Raw genomic sequence first — 22,206 nt, forward strand, 5'->3', positions numbered from 1 at the left:
ACTTAGAGTAGGAGATAACATATATAGAGATTTATATGCACATACCTTTTTGCATATATATAATATCTATAAAATACTTGCAGCTGCATGCATTGAATAATATTTTTCAATCAGCCTCAAAGGAACAGAATGTAATTGGGGGATTTATCTTGATACATGACATGCAAAGGACAAAAAGATTTGCTGTTTCATGCTAGGATTCTTAAATGCTTTGTTTGTCTTTTGTTGGAATATCTTATAGACCTTCACTTGTGGATTAATTTATTTTCAGTTGCTGGAGATTGCTAATTAGCTTGCTATAAAACAGTAAGAGAGTTATGAGCAAAGTTTTAGAAGCATATTTTTGTAAGCATTGATATTTCACATTGTGTTAGAAAATTAAATTTCCAATACTCTTGAGCTACTGACATTTTGGTGTTGTCACATCTCTTTTGTGTGTAGATTTCTCAAGCATAAAATAATGACTTTTATGGTAAAAACATGTTCCAGCTGTCTGCAGCTGCAGTCTGGTTTTCCTGCTGCTACCTACCTTTCAACCAGCACTGGAGAGAGCATGGATCCTTTATCCAGTACAAGTTTCTTCTTTCTGTTTTTTGCATGCCTGAACCTAATTTGCATTAGATATGGAATTATTGGCATAAATTTGCTGTTCCTTGTAATTTCAAAGTGATTGGTGAAAAAGAGTAAATGCCTGAGAGTACTTTCACAAGCTAAATTCCCAAATGGTTTCCACTTGGGCTTAGAGCTGAGTTTTAAAATTTTTTTATTGATGCTTATGTAAGCTAAATTTGAGTAAAGGGACTATTATTAAAATCTTTTGGCTAAGATGATGTTGAAATCACTTTAAAAAAAAAAAAAAAAGAGATGTCTTTTGGTTATGTAAAGTTTTAGCTGTGTTGCTAACAGAATAAACAATTTGCAGAGACCAGCGTAGGTTTAAGTTGATTTGCTCCATTTACCCTACCAATTTGGACAGAAAAATGTAATGCTTTCTTGGAAATGTCTTTAAAATATTATATTATAGATTAATTTGCAGGCTGCAGAGTGCTGCTATCCATAACAATTTTTTCTCTGTCTTGAAAATTAAGTTCTAAAATGAAATGTGTATAAGAGCTGGCATTATCTCTTTCAGTATGTTATGAAAGATAAATTGGGATAAATTATTTCTTTCAAATAAGTGCATAAAATCATTTACAGTGGAAAAAATATCTCAGGTGTATCAAAAACCACTGTGATTTTTTCCTATTTTTCTTACAGTGGTGAACACAGAGTTAGTAAATATTCATTTAATTAATGACTTGGCAAAGTTCTAAATGGGACTTGAGATTTTAAACTTGTTACTTGATGGCTAACAGATACAGAGTATATCTGACTAAAGAAATTTTGGAAGAGAAGTCTGCAGCTTAAGTCATAATAATAGATGGCAGATTAATAGATGATGACTGCTTGTGATTATAACACTCCCTTGATTTTGCATTTTTTCTGTAGCTTTCAGTGTATATAAACATGACATATTGAATATTTTTATTCTATAAAACTGTGGTTTTGCTCATGATTTGGCTCTGTAGTAATGATAACGTATAGAAGTATCTAAACACAGATATTGAATTCCAGTGCACAGGCATCAATCCACACTCAGTTTTCTGCATTTCTGGGTGGGATGAAGTGGTTTCCTCAGGAAGGTGCAGCTCTTGCTTTCCTGACTTGGTGCTGTTCTTTCTCTGGCTCACTGTGATGAGTTTTGTGTCCCATCAGAGCTGTTGACCCTTTGCAGGATCCCATTAATGGCTGCCTTTCCTTTGGCTGATGATGCTGTGATCTAGGCATTGATCGGAGTCTCTGTTATAGACACTTCTTGCTCTTTGGTGGGAAGAAATGTTGAAATGCTGATCTGCAATGGCACTTTGATGGTGTTGAGATCTTTTTTTAACAGTAGATTAAATTGTCATTTGCAGCTCGTGGCTGTGTTTGATGAGCAAGATCCACACCATGGGGGTGATGGCACCAGCGCCAGCTCGACAGGCACGCAGAGCCCGGAGATTTTTGGCAGTGAGCTTGGCTCCAACGCGGCGTCGGCCTTTCAGCCTTACCAAGCGACGAGTGAAATTGAGGTCACGCCGTCAGTCCTTCGTGCAAGTGAGTAAATGTTCTTGGTATCTCAATGTGTTTTGTCTAAATTTACAAAGATGCCAAGAGCATCGATGCTGCTGGGAAAAATGATTCATTATCCGTCCTTATTGAAAGCTGATCAGAACTGAGAAACTGCGTAAATGCTTCTTGCATGCAAGTAAACAAACCTGTTCTGTTTTAATAAATTATTTATAAATTGCTTTTAGGAGCCATAAGCTCCTTCTATGTTGCCAGTTTAAAATTGTCCTCACACTGAAAATCACAGCAGTATCTCCAAATGTAGTTGCTGCATGGTGTAATTTTCAGTTTTGTTCATTTAATGAACAAAATGGTAAAAAAGAAACTAAAGATAGGAGCACTTTTTACTTAACCTGTCAATGTTGCTAGGTTATGCTGTCACCTTTCCATAAACACCTGCTAAAATATGCATTTACTGTGTTTCAAAAATACACTTTAAAAAGCAGAAACTACATCCAGAAACATCCCTTTATTTTATTTCAATGTGATGAACATTTGTTGGAAAACCACATAGCAGGAATTGCTTTCTACATTTCTTGCTCAGGCAGGTTTTTGACTATTTGAACTTACTAAGAAGAAAATTATGGAATGAAATTCATTGTATAATTTTCATTGTTGTTAAAAGTACCATGCAAAGAAAACAATGTGGATAAGGCATTGTGTCCTTTTATGTGTAGTGTCTATAATTTTGAACTTTTGAAATAGGCACTCCACTCCAGAAAATACTTAGTAGAAGTTAGTATTATCAGTCCTTTGATATTTTACAGATACATTGTTTAAAACAACCATGTGTAATTTCCAAGAGATTTTGTATAGGTGTTTTATTAATGGATAAAATCTGTGTTTAAGCAATCAGGTAGAATGCAAATGGAAAAGTTACCACTCTGTTAAGTTTGAGGGGTTTTGTACCAGAATGTTTTCTGTACAATTAAGGGAATAGCATTTAACAATTAGCTTACTTAGAGCTAAATGTGTGTCTTTTTAAGCTATAACTGTGCTTCATTGCAATACAGAATTAAATTAGGGAAGGATTAATGGCAGAATAAAGAAGTATCCTGGAATTTCAGGACCCTTCCATTTTGCTGTCACTAGAGTGTGTCACTGCTAAATGCACATCTCATTTCCATGCGTAAGCCAAAAAACTGTCCTCCTTGGTTCTCAACATAACAGGGGTTAGAGCAGGCAAGTGCAGACACATTTTCTCCTTAGTGTGATCATCTGGTATATTATACAATACGTGAATTTTAATGCATCAAAATCATATAGTAGAGATAAAACTCAGTGATATATTGGACAGCTCACTTATCTTTGGTGTCATTCTGGAAAATACACGGAGCACTTGGCTAGTTCACTGGCTGCTAAGATGACCCAAAAGGAATTTGAGGCCCTTCAATACAAAGCTCTTTACAAATACAGAAGACTTCTAAAACTGTTGGTAACGATTATAGCTCTTTGACACTTTTTGTAGAAGCATGCACAAATAAAGTGTGTGAAACAATTAGTAATAAATATGTTATCAGAAATCAGAAATGTTCTCCTATCTAATTCCTTTCTAAGTGTTGACAGATATGTTTTGGTTTTAAGTGTTCCAAACCACAGGCTTGGAATCTCATTGCAGTAATATTATTCTATATGAAACATACCTATTTCAGGAATTTCATTTAAATATACATTGAAAATGGAAATACCATCCTTATTGTTGTTCCTTTATAACTTGTGAAGTGAAGCATAGCATACAAATGGTATTCTCAGTATTTCAAATAATTATCTTCTTACTGTGTAAGTTCTATTCAGCAAATAAAACCCATCCAGTTTTGCGGTAGATGCAGATCCTGATTATTACATGTTGACAAGGTCATATATCTATTAATTGGATTGGAGATGGGATACAAAATTGCTGTAATTATTGTAATTTTCCAGCTAATTGCAGGGTTGGCGGTGAATATTTTACTTCTAACAAATGAAAAACAGTATTCGGTCTGAAATTGGTTTATAGCATTTGAGCCGTTTTGTTTTACATCTCTGGTGCTTTTTGCTGGCACGGTGGGCTCTGCTCCGCGCCCGTTCCGCGCGGTTTTGTGCCCTCGTGCTGCCGCTCACCTGCACCCTCTGCTCCCAGGCAGCAGCTCCGTGCATTAGGCTGGGGCTCAAAGCCTGCTGAGATCCTCCTCTCTTTGTTCTGGTTGCCATGCTACCCCTTTTGTTTGTTTACAGATCACACCATCGCTCCTCTCCCAGCAAGGGGAAGGTTAGCTAGATCAGGTCCAGCTGGAAGAGTAGTATTCATCTGGAATCCCTCTTTTCCCATGCACAAACACAGCCTCTACTTTGCATGTTGGGGAGGGCGTGTGTGTGACAAATTCCATCTTCCCATATAAACATGGAAGCAAAAATGAGGCTGGCCCATACCCCCTCTGTTGTTTTGCAGCATGAAAACACAATTCATTGATACAAGCAGTCTATTTATTTATATTTCTTATCTAGCTTTCTTTTTTACTGCTTTTCTGTCACCCAAGTTAAACTTCTTATTGTATTTCATCACTTCAGCTGCATCTTTTTTTAAGCATGCAGTACACAAGGCGTTTTTTGTGTTGTGCCTGCGTGTTTTCTGGGAAGAGGTTGGAAGCTCACTGCAGAAGATTGTTAAAGCAGACTGATGTTTATTCCCTGCTGAAATATAAACTGGAGGCGCAGGTGAAAATTGCCAAACCTAATGAGCAATTTGGCAGATAAGACAGGATGTCAGGCAGTGACAGTTCAGCAGCGGGTGCACTGCCTGTGAACCAAGTTGTTTGTTTCACAATGCTGCATTTAAATATTGTAAATAAAATCACTTTTCAGCTTCATGAGATATTGTGAAAAGGGTCATCTCTTTGTCTTGTTTTCCTTTAAAATTATTTAGTTTGTTCAAGAACTAAGACCACCCTTGGTTATTTGTCTTGGTGTGATTATGTGTAACAAGTCTCTGAATATTTCAGCAGTTACAGTGAAAAAGCAGCTTTCATACATAACATTATTTGGAAAACATTATAAGAGAGGTAGAGAGGTTTGGAGAGCTGATGTTTTTTCCCTTAAGGGGAATAAGAGGGTTTGGAGATACTCTTTTTTCTTCAGCTGTTAATGGAAGAGTATTGAGAAAATGAAGCCAGATTCTTCTCACGTAGATGCATTATTGCTGGAGATGACAAGAACAACTACAGACAAGGAAAATGCCAGTTAGAAATAAGGAAAACCATTCTCACCTGGAGAGCCAAACAAGCTTCTCAAAGAAATTGTGACATCTCCATGTGCTTGGAGATGGACAGAATTTGACTGAACATGGCTCTGAACAGCCTGCTCCACCTGGTCCTTTTTTGTGTGGACTGATTAAACCAAATAACCCCCAGAGATCTCACCCAACCTTTGTAATTCCATGACTACAAATATAATTAATAAAAGTAAACTATTTGCTTCTCAAAGCTATTGCTTGTAGAAGTGAATGATGTCCACAGTGACATATTTAGCAGACAGGTGTAGAAGCATATTGTGCATGTACAGCTTCCCACCTGGGTTTGTATGGTACTGCTTCATGCCAGTGTGACACAAAGCAGCTGCCTGTGCAGCTTTTAGAGGACTGCTGCTTTTGTTTTCAGGATGTCATGTAGGTGCTTCAGTTCCTTAAAAAGGACATATGGGATAATTGTAAGGTTCTCCTAAAGGCTGGAGGGTCAGGATCTCCTGGAACACTGGTCAGAGAGCCTAAGAAATTGCTAAGAGCTGGCTGGAATTGGTGAACTCCAGTGAATTATATGCTCAGGTGATCTGTATCATATATTTTATCAGGACTCTCAGCATCAATTTTGTACTCTGGTCACAGAACCAGACCATGAAAAAAAAAAGTCTAGATGAGAATATTTTGAAGTGAGTGCACAGCTGGCTCTGAAGATGTGCTAGAAGGGCAGAGAAGCAAAGAAATTGCTGCAGTGTCACATCATTGTTTACCCAGCAGTGTGGCTGTTGCTTTAAGGTTCCCTGTGTGCAAGTGTGCTCTTACCCTGCAATCAGCACAAGTTTATTCCTCACAGGTAAGAGCATGCATGCAGACTTTGACTGGGAATTCATTGCTATAATAAAGTTCCTGACCTTGCTTGCCTTTGAATTTGTCTCTTTCTCTGCTTTCTGAGTAGTTTTTAGTTGTTCACTGACAAATTAGTAGGACATACCAAGTATAGTCCCTGAGGGCTGTCTTAGTTTAAGGACTGTTTAGTACTTTATCAAATCTGAACTGGAATATAAAGCGCTGCATAAAAAGCTAAGATGGAGTTTCAGGCACATGTTTCAGTTCAGCATAGACTTCTGATACATTTATTAACTGTTTTGAAATCAGTGAGATGAGCACAGCCAATGCATCTAAGAAGAGAAAGGTGATTTTTAAGGCAGTACTAATGAACAGCAAAGTCCACAGTACTGTTAGAAGGATCCTGTCAATATGGTGCACTATTACACTGCAATCAGGCATTATGCTCTTCCATCAAAAGATCAAAAGCAAATGCTGTTGTGGGCTCACTGTTGTGAGCAGGAAGACTTAATCAGGAGTGACCAGTTGTGGTGCCAGCCGTGGAGAAATTCTGAACCAGTTGGAGAGAGTGAAAAAGAGCAATAAGGGTAAGTTGCTTTGGAGACTATGATAAATTGGTAGGACTGGTTGATTTAATTAAGGAAAGAAAAAAACTGGTAGGACCCAAGTCTTCAAATGTGTTGATATTTTTCTCATTCTTCATGTCTGATAAGAGAAGGAGAGTTGGCATTTCCTGGGCAAAAGCCATTTTTTGTAACCCATAGGGCTAAAAACATGTTTACTCCTCATTTGGCAAGGCAGTATTTGTGGGAATGGTTCAGAGGCGGGTTCTGCATGCTGCTGAGCACTGTTCTACACTGTGCTCTGAGGCAGGAGGGCTGCTGGGGGCAATCTGTCCTGTTCCTGGCTAAGCCATCAGTTTGTTTAGTGACCCCAGGTGAACCATTTCTTGCGTCCATTGTAACAGTGTGTATGTCTTTGCACCTCAAATTTGAGTGTTCAAAAAATCCAGTGCTAAGCAAGCCATTTAAAGATGGGAGCACACAAATGTGTAAACTTCAAGTACGTTAAAATCGCTTTAAATATGTCAGTTCACTGATTTGATACAAGTATTTATCTAGAGTCCCAAATATATGTTCTGAGAATTATTATGTAAATATTTATAAGGTAAGGGCTTTGGTTTCATGATTTGAAGCACTCCATGTTAATGTGTTGGCAAAGAACTGCAGAGGTGAGTTCATATTTGTTCTGGTCTCAAAAATTATGATTGTTTCAGCACTTTTTCCCACATATGGCCACTGGAAACTTTTTCATTCTTGTTTATGTCTCCTTGACTCCTAATTCAACTCTGAGTCATCTTTATGTATGGAAATAAATTCTTCAAATGTTGAAGAACTAAGGAATTGAGAGATTAGAAATGGAGGAAAAAAAGATGAGTTCATCAAAACCCACATTTTAGGAGCTTTATCAGATTCAGTTATCTCTAAGATTAAATAGCTGAATACAAAATATTGAGAAAATCATCCACATTTATTATGAAAGATTAGGACTTTACAGACAGTGCTTGCTGAAGTCAGGGTGAGATTTTCTACTCTCTGTGTTGAGTTTTGGATCAGCTCAGCTTTCCATGGTTCATCTCCTTGGTCTCTCCTTCATTGATGTTCAGATGCCTGTCGTTCCAGTGAAGTTCCAGGAATGAAATACAAAGGATTTCCAAACCATCATTCCCACTGTTATTCACTTGTCAGGTTCTCCTAGGTTTCTTTTACTGTCTGGACAATAAAAAAAGAACCTCGAACTGAAGCTTGCACCTCAGTTGTTAGCATCTGAATAAGGAAAGTTTCTCATGCATTGGAGTTTGAGAAGATTTAGCAGCATCTGTTTCCTCACCTTCTGGTGCTCTTGCCATGCAGGAATTCTTATCACATTTTATCCCTAAAGCTCTGTGAGGCATATGATTGTTTAAAAGACAGAGTTATTGAATCAAAAAATCAGTACCAGGTGCTGCTTTCTTCCGTGAGGCTAAATTTGATCTTTGTACAGCACAGTTCTGACTTGAGTGGTCTCCAGTTGGTGTTTTCTCCAAGCATAGTGCTCTGCTGTTAATTTGGGATTGTTGAGCAGTTTAAAAACCATGTGTTTTTGATGAGTTTGTGACACATTTGTAAAAACAAATGGATTTTAAACTGCTTAAGTTCCTAAATTAACCTCTAATATCTTCAATCTTCTTGGTATAACAGCAAGCAAAATACTGTTGCTCCTAGTAGGATTAAAAAAATCCCTGTAAACTAATAAAGTAAAAAAAAAAAAATGAGAACTTACTGATTCTCTGGAGAAAACCTGAGTAATTGTGGTGCATTTTAAGATGTTATTCCATATGGTGAAGACTTCTATCTACAAGTGTTAATAACAAGAAGTAGTAAAAATACAATATTGTATCTGATACCTGGTTAGAGCTATCAGGTAGCTAGAGAATATAGTACAAGAAAGATAATAAGGAAGGGTTATGAAGATGTAAGTATTGAATTTGAACAGTTTAAAAAGTCAGGTTTGGATATTAGTCTAAATTTGACATCTTAAATAGATTTAATGATCACTTGAACAACAAGCTATTATAGAAATTAGAGCTGTATTCTCAGAATATTTCAACACTCATGTGGTGGTTGTTGAGTTTTATTTTCCCTTTCTTTAAATAAAAGGCAACTTTTTCCTTAATGGAACTCTGGTTTTATGTATGCAAAAACATGATACCATTTTATCCAAGCAAATGTTGCCTTGTAGCTGCTCAAGTTTGTCATATTGTGGTATCATGGGTTTAATACCATTGAGATAAAACTATATGTTTATTTAAAGAGTTTGTCATCCTACATATCAAAAAGTATTATATCTGTAAGTGTAATAACTCTTAAAATAGATACTTGATTGCTTCTCTGTTTCTTGTAATTTCATTATAAGCAAACGAGGAGTACAGTGAAGGCAAAAGAACATTAATCTGAAATGAGTAGGAAATGCTTTCTCACAATACAGACAACCATCCTGTGAAATTTTTTACTCTATGAAGGCATATGTACATATTACATTTTTTTACCCAACAGTTTCTAAAAACCTTATGCAGTATTTATAGATACTTGTTCTGAAATGTGGTAAAGCAGTATGCTTCAAGGCATCCTTAAGATCCAGAGCCACTACTCTGCAACAGTAACTGGCATCCCAGTTGTGTTTTGCTTTGCTTTGAGGCAACATGAATGTGTCTTTGAAGGGGTATTGGTGGGGGGGGGGGGGGGGTGGGTAACTGACATTAATTACTGACAAAAAATCTTTCAACAGGAGAAGGATGCAAAGTTTATCAAATGTACTTAATTGCTCACTTGGTCCTAAGCAGGCTGAACTTGTGGGATTGGTGTTCTAGGGCTAATGAGGAGGGGTGTGTGCTGGGCTCTGTGGTGCTACCCTGGGTTCAGTGCATCAGCTAGTGCATGTCCCCCTCCCCAGAAAAGCATATGGGTATTTTTGATCACAAGCCCAGTGTAGGAAGATATTACATTTAAAGTATATCCTTTATTATGCTAAACTTTTACTTGAGTGTTGCTTGCTTTTGTTCGTAATTCACAAGGGATCATCTCGCTCCCTTCCTTATTACATTTGCAGCAAAATAACACACTCTTTTAGATGGGGATGTGTTTTGGAGATAGTCCATCTCTCTGGGTGATTACTGGGAAAAAGTTGCTTTAAATTCTGTATCTTTTGACATATTCCTTTGAGGAGGATGAGAGAGAGACAGATGGCTACTGGTTGAATAGGGTTGTTTTTTATATACTCTCATGCCCTGAAAAGGACTGAAACATGATATTGAAATAAAGAAGTGGGTGAGAAATAACTTTCTATTAATTTATTGCTTTATTTCATACTTGAAACAAAGATAAAATTTGTTGTTTTTTCTACCCATCTCTTGCTATAATTCTTTAATTAATTGTGGAATTGAGTACCAGCTTCAGAATGTTGTGGGTTCATGTTAGGGGCAGATGAGGGATTCAGGGTGAGAATAAAGAGTGTATATTTGTAAGAACTTTCCTCTTTTTGACCCCTGGCACTGGATGCTGTGGAGGTGACTAGCTTGGCTTCAGCCCATGGACCTGTTTGGAGCTGGGAATGAGGCACGAGCCCAGCACCTGTTCTCCTGCTGTCACAGCTTGGCCCAGCTCACTGTAGCTCAGTGTCCCCAGTACTCTGCAGCCAGGGAACCTCAGCTCAGCTCCCCTTCTGTAACACTGCAAGGACAGATGGGATCCCACTATGTGACACAGTTGTCACCTTGCTATTTCTTGCCATGTGTTCTCAGATGTTGAAGCATCAGAGGTGCCAGTGGCTCTGAAAGCCAGCCCAAATCTGGAAGAGTAAACATGATGTGAACATAATGAGGTCTGAAGCATGTGAGTTGCTTTTACTGCTCTATGCAGGTGGGTGGCTCTGTACCCCATTCTTTCACACACTGTGCAGGGTGTTACAGCCATCCTGCCTTTCCTGCTGTTCAGGGTATCCTGGCTTCCCTTGCACCTGGGAGAGTTCTCTGTATACACACTCAACCTCTGGAATGGGTAGCTTTGTAAAGGAGCATCCCTCCTTTAATAACCTTAATATAGGCTAATAAAGTAAATGCATTTGCAAGTTTGCAGACAGAATAATGATGGGTAACAACTGCTGAAACTCTTTCAAATGAAATAACATTTGAAGCACTGCTAGCAGTTCTTTTTAGTAGATTATAAAAGAACAAAATTATGTTCACCAGTTACTAAAAAGTTGGAAAATGGACACATGTGCCTTGTTAACCAGCCTTATATAATACAGAAATAAGTCTTTCAGTGTTTTTGGCAAGTCCTGACTTGATCTCTCTGCTTTTGGGCTTTTTGGAGGTTTTCTGCCTATGAAAACTTTCTCCACCAAGTATAAAAATGATGTTAGCTTCTATTCCAATCCATTTTGAGCTCTGACGTTTAAGACTTTCTTTAGATGACAGAGAGATTGTAGGTCAAACACTGCCTGACTTTCACAATGATTTCCATCTGAAGGGTCTTACATAGTATAATCTCTTCATGTTTTATTTAAAATTTTAGTTGGGTTCTTGACTCATGGAAAAATAAATAAAAATGAAGGTCTTGCTGCAGTGAAAAAACCATGAAACTGCTCTGTCAAATGAACTGCGTGACATTTATCCATGGGAAATATCCATTAAACGAGTGAATAAAGTTACTGCTCTAGTTTGACATAGTAGGCAATATTTCTGTGAGTGTTTTACATGTAGATGACTTACCTCTACCTCTGTTTTAAGTTCACCTTTAAAGTAATAAAACACGAGTGGCCAAGGTCTTCCCGTAATCCTGCTTTCCCATAGCTCTTTGTTATGTTGCTTAAAACATAACATTACAGTGTAATAAGTATTTTCTCCACCCATAAAGGGTAGGGGGAAAATCTGTTTGCAGTTAGTGCTGGTAGTGAGATACTATTTCTGGGTTGTGACCGGAGGCGCAGGGTGTACAGCTGAAGGCTTGAGGAGAGGTCACTGCCAGGGTGCTGCTCCAGGAGCTCAAGGAGGAGAAGCCATGTGTAAGCAGCAGTGGAGGGAAGGAGGAAAAAACAGAACTGTTTAAAAATCTATCACCCAAAAAGTGAAGGGTGAAAAAGTTTCCTTGAAACTGCAGCTGGGAATACTCATAGACATTTGTTTACTGAGCTTGGTCTGCGTGTTTCTTCTGTTAGCTGAAGAGTTTATCCCAAACTGTGTGTCTTGGCAGCTGCAGTGCAGCAGTGTGTCATGGTGCCAGCAAATCCAGAGAACGCATAGAAAGTGGGGACCCAAGCAGTGCATGCTTGGGCCGTGTCCTCAGCGGTGCTGGGAGTGAGCAGCTGCCCTCCGAGGGTGCAGCCTCTGGGTTTGCTGTGGGTCATCTGTGCCCAGAGCGTGTCCCAGGCCCCAGGCAGGGAAGCAGCACTTGGCGCAGTGCCTGCTTTGCTGGGCTCAGAGCCTTTGGTGGGCTCAGAGCCTTTGGTGGGCTCAGAGCCTTTGGTGGGCTTGAACCCTTTGCTGGGCTCAGAGCCTTTGCTGGGCTTGAACCCTTTGCTGGGCTCAGAGCCTTTGCTGAACTCAGAGCCTTTGCTGGGCTTGAACCCTTTGCTAGGCTCAGAGCCTTTGCTGGGCTTGAACCCTTTGCTGGGCTCAGAGCCTTTGCTTAACTCAGACCCTTTGCTGGGCTCGCACCCTTTGCTGGGCTCAGAGCCTTTGCTGTGCTCGCACCCTTTGCTGGGCTCAGACCCTTTGCTGGGCTCGGACCCTTTGCTGGGCTCAGACCCTTTGCTGGGCTCGGACCCTTTGCTGGGCTCAGACCCTTTGCTGGGCTCGGACCCCGCAGTGTCCCCGCTGCAGTTCCGTGCCAGGCACATGCCCAGTAGAACAAGCTCTGGGAGGAGAGCCTTGCCTGTGTGTGTGATTTCACTGCTGCATGGGAGTTCCATATAATTCCCAGTGCCTGTCACTTCAGGGTGGATTGTAATGCAGCTATTTATGTGCTGTTCGCTGCGTGGCTGCTGATGTACTAGCCAGCTTCTAGGAGTCTTCATTCTGTGTTTTACCAGAATGATTTCGTGCATGTGAATTTTTTGCATGGGATTCCTATTATGGGATGAATTGAATATTAAATTATTCCTCGAACCCTGAAGGTAGTACATCAGCTTCACTCATCCTGAGCAATTTGTACTGTGCTGTATGAACCATACCCCAGGTTCAGTTTCTCAGTTTTCCCAGGGCTGGGATTTTACTCCATTTGTTTCCATTTTTCTTTTTCAAAGTCAGAATGTTTTACTAAGGGTGAAAAATATTTTTAATGAAGTATTTTAATTTGCTCTTGTGTTATGAGCTTGGTTCCACCCTCCCCTCATCCAGGTTTTGCCAGATGTTTTAAATATATTCTCAGTACATATGCTTTCAAGGTTTCTCTGCAAATCCCAATTGTGTTTAACAGGCACCGAGTCCTTGTGAATCAATGGTGTATTTTTCTCTACTTTATGCCTCCCAGATCTGGCAGATGTCTTGAGTTTTAGGACAGCAGGTTTTCAGTGTTTTCTGTATGAAAGCAGATAAGATTGGTACATAGTTAGAATTGCCTTAGAAAGGATCGGAGTTTCAGACGTCTGTGGGAGGAAGGCATTTCATTGACCACATGTTTTTGCAGCATTTAGTGAGTTTAGTAAGTAATTAAATCCAATAATTAATTTTATGCTGTATCAAAAGGGATGATTTTTGTAAGGAGAGCTGTATTTGTGGGGCTTTTTTGCATTTCTTCTCTCTTTTTTTTTTTTTTTTTTAAAGGCCTTGTATATGTAACATTTAAACCAAATACAGTGTTTCATTTATCGTTCCTTGGAAAAATTTCTTAAAGTCATAGTTTTAGCAAGAGGGATGATAATTTTCACCCATAGATACATGTGGTTAATTCTGTTTTATTTTCCTTTTGACCCATCAAATGAAATACATTTGTTTGATTTTAGTAATAACTATTTTATTACTCTCACTGCAATGTAAACTTTTTGATCTGTGTTTCCTTCTTTGATTTTGATTTTTTTCCCCTCACTATTTTTTCTGTCATTTGCTTGTAAGATACCTGAAGGGTCATTTTTAACAATGAAAAGTGAGGAAATGTCAAAGGTAGGGCTGCTGCTGGAGGCTCTTTGTGTGCTCAGTGCTTTCTGTCTGTAGTTATCAAGCTGCAGAATGTGAGGTGCTCAGCACGTGTGATGGGATGAGGCTTTAACCCGAGAGAAGGTTAGTTGGTGACTTGATGCTCCTTCCTTCTGTTTCCATTTGCTGACTTCCAGATTGAGAACCCAGTGCATCTGGGTTAACTTGATGCCTCATGGAAATTTTAGAAAGGAGACAAACACTTTGTATCAGCTTGTGATCAGAAACAGAAGGAGAATCGAAAAGAGAAGGCTTGAAGAATTAAGGAGCCAAGATGCATGGATCAGAAGAGGGGAGGGGGAGGGCAGGAAGAGGAGCTAGTGTCAGGGAATGTTTACCTCCCTGGGGACAAATAAAAATACATAACTGTTTCCTTGATATTACTTTGCTGTATAAACAGTTACCCTAGGACCCATGTAAATGATGTATGACTATGAGAGAGAAAGTGAGTAGGTTGCTGCTGCCCTCCCAATCACCCTTTCTCTTTGCAAAGCTCTCTGTAGAACCTAAGACCTGGTCCATGCCAGAAACTGAAGAAAAGAAAAAAAAAAAAAACAAACCCCAAAAAAGTTAAAGACACAAAAAGGAGGGATAATCCCACATGAATACACTTTTGTTATTTCTCAAGTGTTAATCACAAAATGAAAAATGGTGGTGTGTAATGTTAGATTTGTGTAAGTGCATGATGACATTTTGAATTACCTTTCCTGAAACACAAACTGTGGATTGTCTGACATAGAAGACATTCACTGAATTGCGGAGCTTTAAAAATGACAGTCCTGGGGCTTTGATGGATTCTCTGTCTCCTGAAGTCTTGAAATTAAAGTCAATATTTTTCTGTATTTCCAACAGAAGTTAAAAGACTAAATGCAGACATTATTGCATGGTGTACCTGGGCTTATATAGGTGTTTGACAGTATGATCACAGGGTGTCTTCAGGATTTGAGTTATGAGTCTTGTTTGGAGCCTCACAGTAGTGCTGCAATGCATGTAGTGGGTGATTCTTTGCATATTTGGACCTATGCTTTTCTTATTTTAAGATTTTTCTGTATTTGTTTTCTTAACAATTATTTTTTGTGGTGCAGTTTTTCATCTTTTCTTGTTTACATTGTCCATGCCAGCCAATTCTGTAGTCTTCCCATCTTTGTCTGCCACAGAAATCTGTATATACTGCTCCAATATCCTTTGCTTCTGCAAACCCTCCAGCAGGCAGGTTTCCCATTCATCCATACCCTACATTTTGTTTGTAGCTGGAGTGTGTTGGTTAGGTTTGTTTTGTCTTGCTTTGCTTTAAAATTCATCTTAAAGGGTTTTTTGCATTTGTTTTTTTGATTCAGCTCCTCCTTGGTGCAGAGGAAGTGAAGACTAAGGAGGATGGACAGCATGTGGTTGAGTTACCATAGCTTGGGCTGGTCATGTTCTCCTGTGGGACTAGCTAGCAAATCAGCTGCTACCCAGGAAACAGGCTGACAAAAATTCTGGATTGACTTTTAATGCTTCCTTGGCCCTTCAGCAGAAACTGATCTGTTTTGGCTCAGCTAAAAAAACAAGGATGTTTTGAGCCCTTTTCTTCCCAGAGTATTTATTCTCTTAACTGTACTTCATGGCCAACTGCTGGCATAGCTGTATTACAAAAAATTCTGCAAGGCTGTATTTTGCAACAATGGCTTCAAGTGTGCTCTGACTTAATTAGCAGGAAAACCCAGCTTATATCTCTGGCTGTATTAGGGACTTCATGCTGTTGTGTGTGACTGCCTATTGTTGAACATTTAATGCAGAAGACAGTTTACCTGACAGATTGGGGTGGGAGCGGTTTTGAGAGAAAAATAGGTTAAATATGTAAGTCACCACATAAATGCTAAGTATGATTATAAAATGCAAAAATGATGATACAGAAATCCATGAGGAGAGCCATGCAAGATTGCCTGTGGGCCTAGGATTTTAGTCTTTTGCTTTTACAGCAAGAGACTAGAAATGCTTATGCAATATTAATTCAGGATATACAGCAAATTGGCATTTGGAAGCATTCAATTTTCCTCATAATTGTTCTCCATTCACTTGGCCGATTATCAGTAATTTCAGGGAATTAAAGATGCTCTTTTTAGAAGTTTCTAGTGAACTCTTTAGAATTGTCAAACAATAACAAACCTGCCACTTAGGCAGCAATTTTCCCTCTTGCTGTCCTCACACTGATGTTAGATTGCTGTTTGGAAAGGCTAGACAAGAAACTGCCATGCAGTAAATCAGCAGGAAATTTTTTTCAGCCTAATGCTGCTGAGTGAATTTTGATCCAAGAATTTCTGTGTTTGTTTTGTTCATGCAAAGACTTTCATCCTTCACTTTAGGAACAGAGAGAGGTTGGTTTTCTTTGATAGCAAATCTGATAAACTGTATTTTGTTGAAGAACTTAGTATTATATTTTTGTGGATTAAGCTCGTTATCCTTCAGTCATCTCTAGGTGAATCCCACTGGAATGCGATTCAAAGCGTGTGATGTCCACGTCTTTCCTTTTCCTCTCCTGTAGTATGGAAAGGGAAACGGAATAGTTAAAAGCCCCTCAGGAAGGGGGCTGGGAAGTTGGGAAGTGCTGTTTACTGAAAAGGTGGCACTCTGTCCTCTCAGTCTGTGTCACAGGACTTCCTAAAGCACAAGGTGTGCACAGGGACAAGAACTGCAAAATGTCTGTGGTCAGAAAGGGGACTGTTTTATGGTGATCTGTGACAGGAGCCAGTGACCTTGTGGGGATATTATGTACCTGCCTGCAGGTTTTGGATGTGCTGAGCATAATCATCTCTCAGCCTCATGAGCTCTGCCTCTTCCTTTCTCCTGGAGTTAGCAGGCCAAGGGGCCAGCATCCCAGTGCTGTCCCTGTGCCAGCCAGGAGTGAGGAACGTGGACATCTGAATGCCTGTGGGCTTGGGTAGTTTTGGCTCCCATTTCCAGCCCTGCTGAGGTGTTGCTGCTGAAGAGAAGCAACAGAGCTCTCCAAGACGTTTAACTGCTTTTCTCCTCAGCAGCTGTGTGGAAACAGCAAAAAACTCTTCACATTTCATAGGTGGTTTTAGTCCAGCACTCGTATTTGAGATAACCCAGCTGCTTCTGAGGAACATGGGAGCAGCCTTCCTTCGACAAATGGTTTTGGTCATCTCAGAAAAAGCACATATGGCTGTTTGATTTATTTTAATCTTCCCTAGATTAGAATTGCCATGGTAATCACACAAAAAGGTATGATGATGGTTGTATTCCAAGAGGTGATAAAAACTGAGGGAGTCTATGGTGCTGCTTGATGCTGGGCATGGAACAAGAAGCAGCCAAATTTGTCCCCGTCTTGAGATTTTGTAATAGCTGCAGCCAGGACTTGTTCCTCCATGAGTAGTCTTTTGTCTTGTTGGCTTTTGCATGATAAAACCCCCCAGTTTCATTGGAAATGTTCTGTTGTGGAGGGGATGGAATACCCTCCATTATTAAGATTCAGGCTTCATTTCCCACATATGCAAAGTCTTGGCTTCCTTTTTAAAATTGTTGAGAAGGTTTGCATTTTGTATGTGTTGCATGACCAATGGGTAAGTTTTCTCTCCTAACTTTGAGCTTGAGAATGAAAATGTTAAACATCCTTTGGACGTATTTTCAAAAACTTGAAAAATACATAAATCAAAATCTCGTATGACAAAAAAAAAAAAAAAAAAAAAAAAGGGAACTCTGCCATGAACTAATAACTTTTAAAATAGTTCTAAGAATTCCAGAGAAGAACACAAAGTAATGAACTTGTTCTCAGAAAACTATTTAGTTTCAGAAACATTTAAGAAGTATTTTTTGTGTTTATGTGAATGGTAGATAAGACAATGTTTCAGTTTTTCTAGAGACAAAATCCCAACTACAGATAATATGTATCTGTATTAATACAAGTTTACTTTTCTGTAATGACTTCAAAAAACATCTGCAAGAGGTAACTGTTTTAGGTAGCCTTTGTATTTGTTGTGTTGTGTTTGTAAGTATCTTAGATGTTATTTAATGCAGTAGATTTTTGACGTCTTATATGAAATATTAAATACACTAGCTCTCATATAGTTATAAAAATACTCTGCCTTCAGAGATTGTATAAACATAGGTAGCTGAACAATATTAACCTATTTTTCTTCTTTCTTATTTTATATAAAACACAAGATTACTACTTTTATTAATCAGTAAAGTAGTTTTAGTCAGAAGCACCATATTTAATGTAAAAATGGTGTAGAATGAGAACATTTTGAGTTAATTTTCAGATTTTTAAGTAAGCACTTCAAAAAACAGAGGTGGTTCCTACTGGGAGCACATTGGCTGTGGAGATGATCTGTGAGAGCCTATGGGTATTCTCCCACTCACAGTTGTTTGTGCATTTTCCTTGTGTTTATTCTGTGAATGGCAAGGTGTTTTGCACAAGCCATGTAAGGATGCATGGATTGAAAAATCAATGTGATAGGAAGGTCTTACTACTCGCAAGTGTTCTAAATTCTAATATAATATAAAAATTATGATAATATGACTTGTTCCCTAAAACCATTTGCTCTCAGGTAGGTTAAAGAAATAGCTCCATCAGTACAGGAGATGGCTCTCTTTTCTCTGTGGCTCTCTTTTAGTGATTATGCAAGATAACTTCCTTTTGGGGAGTTGAAAATTTTGAGGAATTGCATTCCACAGAGCCTTTGTGAAGAATTAACATTAAGTATTGTTAGACTGAATTTTCTCTTTGGTTATAATAGGAGCATGTTATGGTTATGCAGGTGCAGGGTTGGTAGGGGAAGCCTGCAGATGCTGAGGACTCGATGCCACAGTGCTCTTACAGCTCTCCTTTGCATCCTGGCTGGTATCCCTGTGCAGCTGGGGCACTTAGCCAGAAAAGTCTCATTTTTGCCTCTTCCTTTGTATCTTCATCCTGGCAGTTGGATAGAGAGTGACCCTTGCATGTTCCTGCTCTGCTCCTGGATCCATTTTGCTGTGGACTGCGATCTTGCCCTTGACGCTGTGGGGCTGTGTCTGGGTGTGTGCCATTCAGGGAAGTGAGCGCTCTGTCCATCAGCCCATGAGAAAAGCATCCCTGGCCTTGGGCTCATGGGAATTAGAACAACTGTAGTTCCTTTGTTTTCCTGGTTTTCCTTCTGTCCATCCTCAGCAGAGATTTTGTTACAGTTTTTCTGCAGGGAGTTCTTGGGAGAGAGTGGGGTACACAAGTGCATAAGTTGCTTGTCTGGGTTCAGGTGCAGAAGAAGCCATTCAGTTGGAACAACATGGTTTTTTTTCTGCTTAGCGTAGAGTGCAGAGTGTGAGGAGTTTTGCAGAGTACTCTTGTCCAGCTGACTACTTGCAGGGAATTTCCTGGATAAACTGTCCCGGGCTGTTGATTTTTTTTGGAATCTGTTGACATTCCTCATGTTTAAGCAACAACCTCCAATTCCTCATGCTAATGGAAGAAGACCAAGTAAAATATACTGGTAGTCTGCTCTTTTTCTCATTTCAGTGTATCAATATATTTTGGGCTGCAGAAAAATAACTGCCTTATTCATCTCCTTTGAAGAACAAAACAAAATGAGAATTCCTTGATAGCATAAAATGAATACTAACAAAAAATAATACAAGTTAAATGTTTACAGATTTTGTAAACTAAAATTTGTCCACCTCATGTGCCCTCTCTGCAGGCAGATACTTGAAATTATTGTAGCACATTCTAGGATGAGACAAGGAGGGAGCTTTGTGGTGTGGAAACAGCTTGGAAAAGTTAGCTGCTGGGAATCTGACAAATTCTGGCACGAAGTATATACCATAGTATTTCAGTAAATATCTTCTGTTAGTTCTGGCTAAAGCTGTTTCTCCACTAAGAAAGATGATCTTCATCTCTGGGCTAGAACCAATCACAAATTCTAATGAAATTTGGCAACTGCAAGCATGAAAAGTCATTGATCCAAAAATTCACGAACTGTCTTTCATGTAGCAAGATTTCCTTTTGAATCTCAGTTGAAGCTCTTTCTATTGGCTTATTCTTGATTTTGAACTTATAGGAATAATTTTTTACTCTATTCAGATTTGGCAATGTGAAATTAAAAAACTGAGTGAGAGTCACATAATTAAGCATGCAGTGTAACTGCATGTTTTCAGGGCTGTAGAAGGAGAGGAATGGGAAAAAAAAAACCAGAGGGGAAATAAAAATTAAAAAAAAAAAAAGAAAGATAAAAAGAATAGACATTGCCAAAGTTTTTCTAAGGTGTAGAAAATGTTCTTCATTTCCAAAACAGAGCAATTTATGCTCCCTGTTGTTGTAGGGGACTTTGAAAACTACATGTAAAGATGCTCAACTTTGCACATTCTTCAAGCAGCACTAGTTTCCTACTGTTCACTAGGCATGGTTTTGAACAGTAAGGGGATATCTAGAAAAGAATTGAGGATGTCTGCTGGTCTGTCTCTGTGGAGACCAGCAGGTGTTATGTGTTATTGTCCCATTGTGGGTGTTATCTGAACGATATTTCAGTGTAGGTTGGATTGCCTTGCTATTTGGCTACTGGGAACACTGGAGTTTTCTGCAGAAAGTGATCTTTGACATTAAGAATTAAAGAAGATTTTAGCATATTGTGTTGAAGCTGAGCTTCTTATTCCCCACTCTGTGGCTGGAAAGACCTTGTTTGGTCACCATTTATTTTGTGTAGCTACCAAACTTTGCAGCTTCCAGACTGTTCTCTGACCTACCCCAATGAAAGGTCAGGCACAACATCACATATACTGGCAGAGAGCAGTGCTATCTGCCCTCCTATGTCATGGTCATGGCAGCTCTGCTGTCGTGTCCCCCATGGATGAGGAGGGTTGGTGGCATTTCATCTCATTACTTAAACACGCAAATGTTTCATTTGTCTGTGGGGATTCAGCTTGATACTTGCAACTGAATGACAGAAAATAATATTCTTGAGATCTTTGTGCTTTGTGCTTTGCCTTTGAGCTGTATTAGTCCCTGCGTGCAGAAGAGTTTTCTGCTAAATATTGTTTATCTGAGCACATGGGGTGGCATGACGTGGCCTTTTCCTACTTCTGCTTGAGATCTTTTGCTCTTCTTGGTCATCAGCAGCAGATAGGAGTTCAGTGAAACGTTAACTCACAGATATTTGATAATGAGAGCATTTGATAATGAGAGCATGTTTCATGAATGTACCAACAAGCATCTAATAATCCTAGTAAATGTTTCTGTCATGGAAACAAGAGCAAGTGCCATTAAAATTGCAGAAGCTGTTGGTAATTTTTAATAGAAGTTCAGGACTATGTTCACTCTGTCTTATTACAGACATTAGTTGTAAATGTTGTTTGCTGTGCTGGAAACTCAGTAGTGTGCATAGAGGCAATTCTTTCCCATGTGTTTTGGGTTTTTTTTTTTTTTTTGTATTTTGTGCGTGTAGCTATGCACATATAATTTCTGTCCAAAAACCCTAACCTTTTAAATTGTTGTGGTCAAGTTTTTTTGCTTCAGTTAAAAATCTGTCTAAATAATTTCTGCAATGAAGCTATCTAGATTTTGTGTAACTCAGGTTCAGATCTACCTCCAGGCACTGATATCCCCAAATTGTTGACTTCTCCAGCTTGACAGTGGCCTATGATATGCAGAATTGCTTTTATATCTCAAAAAAAACTCCAGCTCAATTCTTGATGACTCCTGAACTTCTCTGCAGTGGAGCAAGGCTGGAACCAGCCATGCTTACCCCAGCCTGAAAAGGAGGGTTGCCAAGTGCCTACTCAGTGGCAAGGAACTGCTCCACAAAACATGGAGAAGTAGCAGATTAACAGCCAGACACCTCCAAAGATTGAGCATTCATCTGATGACTGGCAAAGAAATACCTCTTCTCTTACTGCTTCAAAAATAACTGAGGTAAACAACCATCACATGTAACTTGTTCATAGTTCCTGTGATTAAGACACCAGTAGGATCCCAGCTTCTACCCTTAATTTTCCCTATCCTGTGTACCACCAGACTGTTTAGTGATAGTGCCATTGTGATGTCTTACCAATCCAGAAGTTCAGGAGTTTTTTCCCATTCTTGGTGGAAATGCTGCAGGTTTTCATTTCCTTCCCAGGGAGTGGCTGGTGTGTAGGATTTCCTTCACTGGGCAGTTCCCACAGAGGGGATTCTGATGGACAGCCTGCAGGCTCCGAAGCTCTCTGGGCAGTGCAGGCTTTTACTTCTGTGTCAAGTCAGTTTGTGATGTAATTCATGAGCCAGTGGATGAGGAATTAGTTTTTTTTTGATGGAGAGTAGAGAAGG

The 22,206-nt window shown here is 39.2% G+C and overlaps 1 protein-coding gene across 23 annotated transcripts in view; it reads left to right on the forward strand.

Annotated features, from left to right (window-relative positions):
- PARD3 (par-3 family cell polarity regulator) overlaps nucleotides 1-22,206 on the forward strand; it is a 441,179-nt gene that overhangs the window by 144,621 nt on the left and 274,352 nt on the right. For all 23 annotated transcript variants that reach the window (XM_021542937.3, XM_085564036.1, XM_085564095.1 and 20 more), the window contains one exon: nucleotides 1,956-2,136. In XM_021542937.3, the coding sequence (XP_021398612.2) occupies nucleotides 1,956-2,136 (181 nt within the window). The remainder of the gene's footprint in view (nucleotides 1-1,955; nucleotides 2,137-22,206) is intronic.

The sequence above is a fragment of the Lonchura striata genome, chromosome 2 (assembly GCF_050655825.1).
Source record: "Lonchura striata isolate lonStrDom1 chromosome 2, ASM5065582v1, whole genome shotgun sequence".
NCBI lineage: Eukaryota > Metazoa > Chordata > Aves > Passeriformes > Estrildidae > Lonchura > Lonchura striata.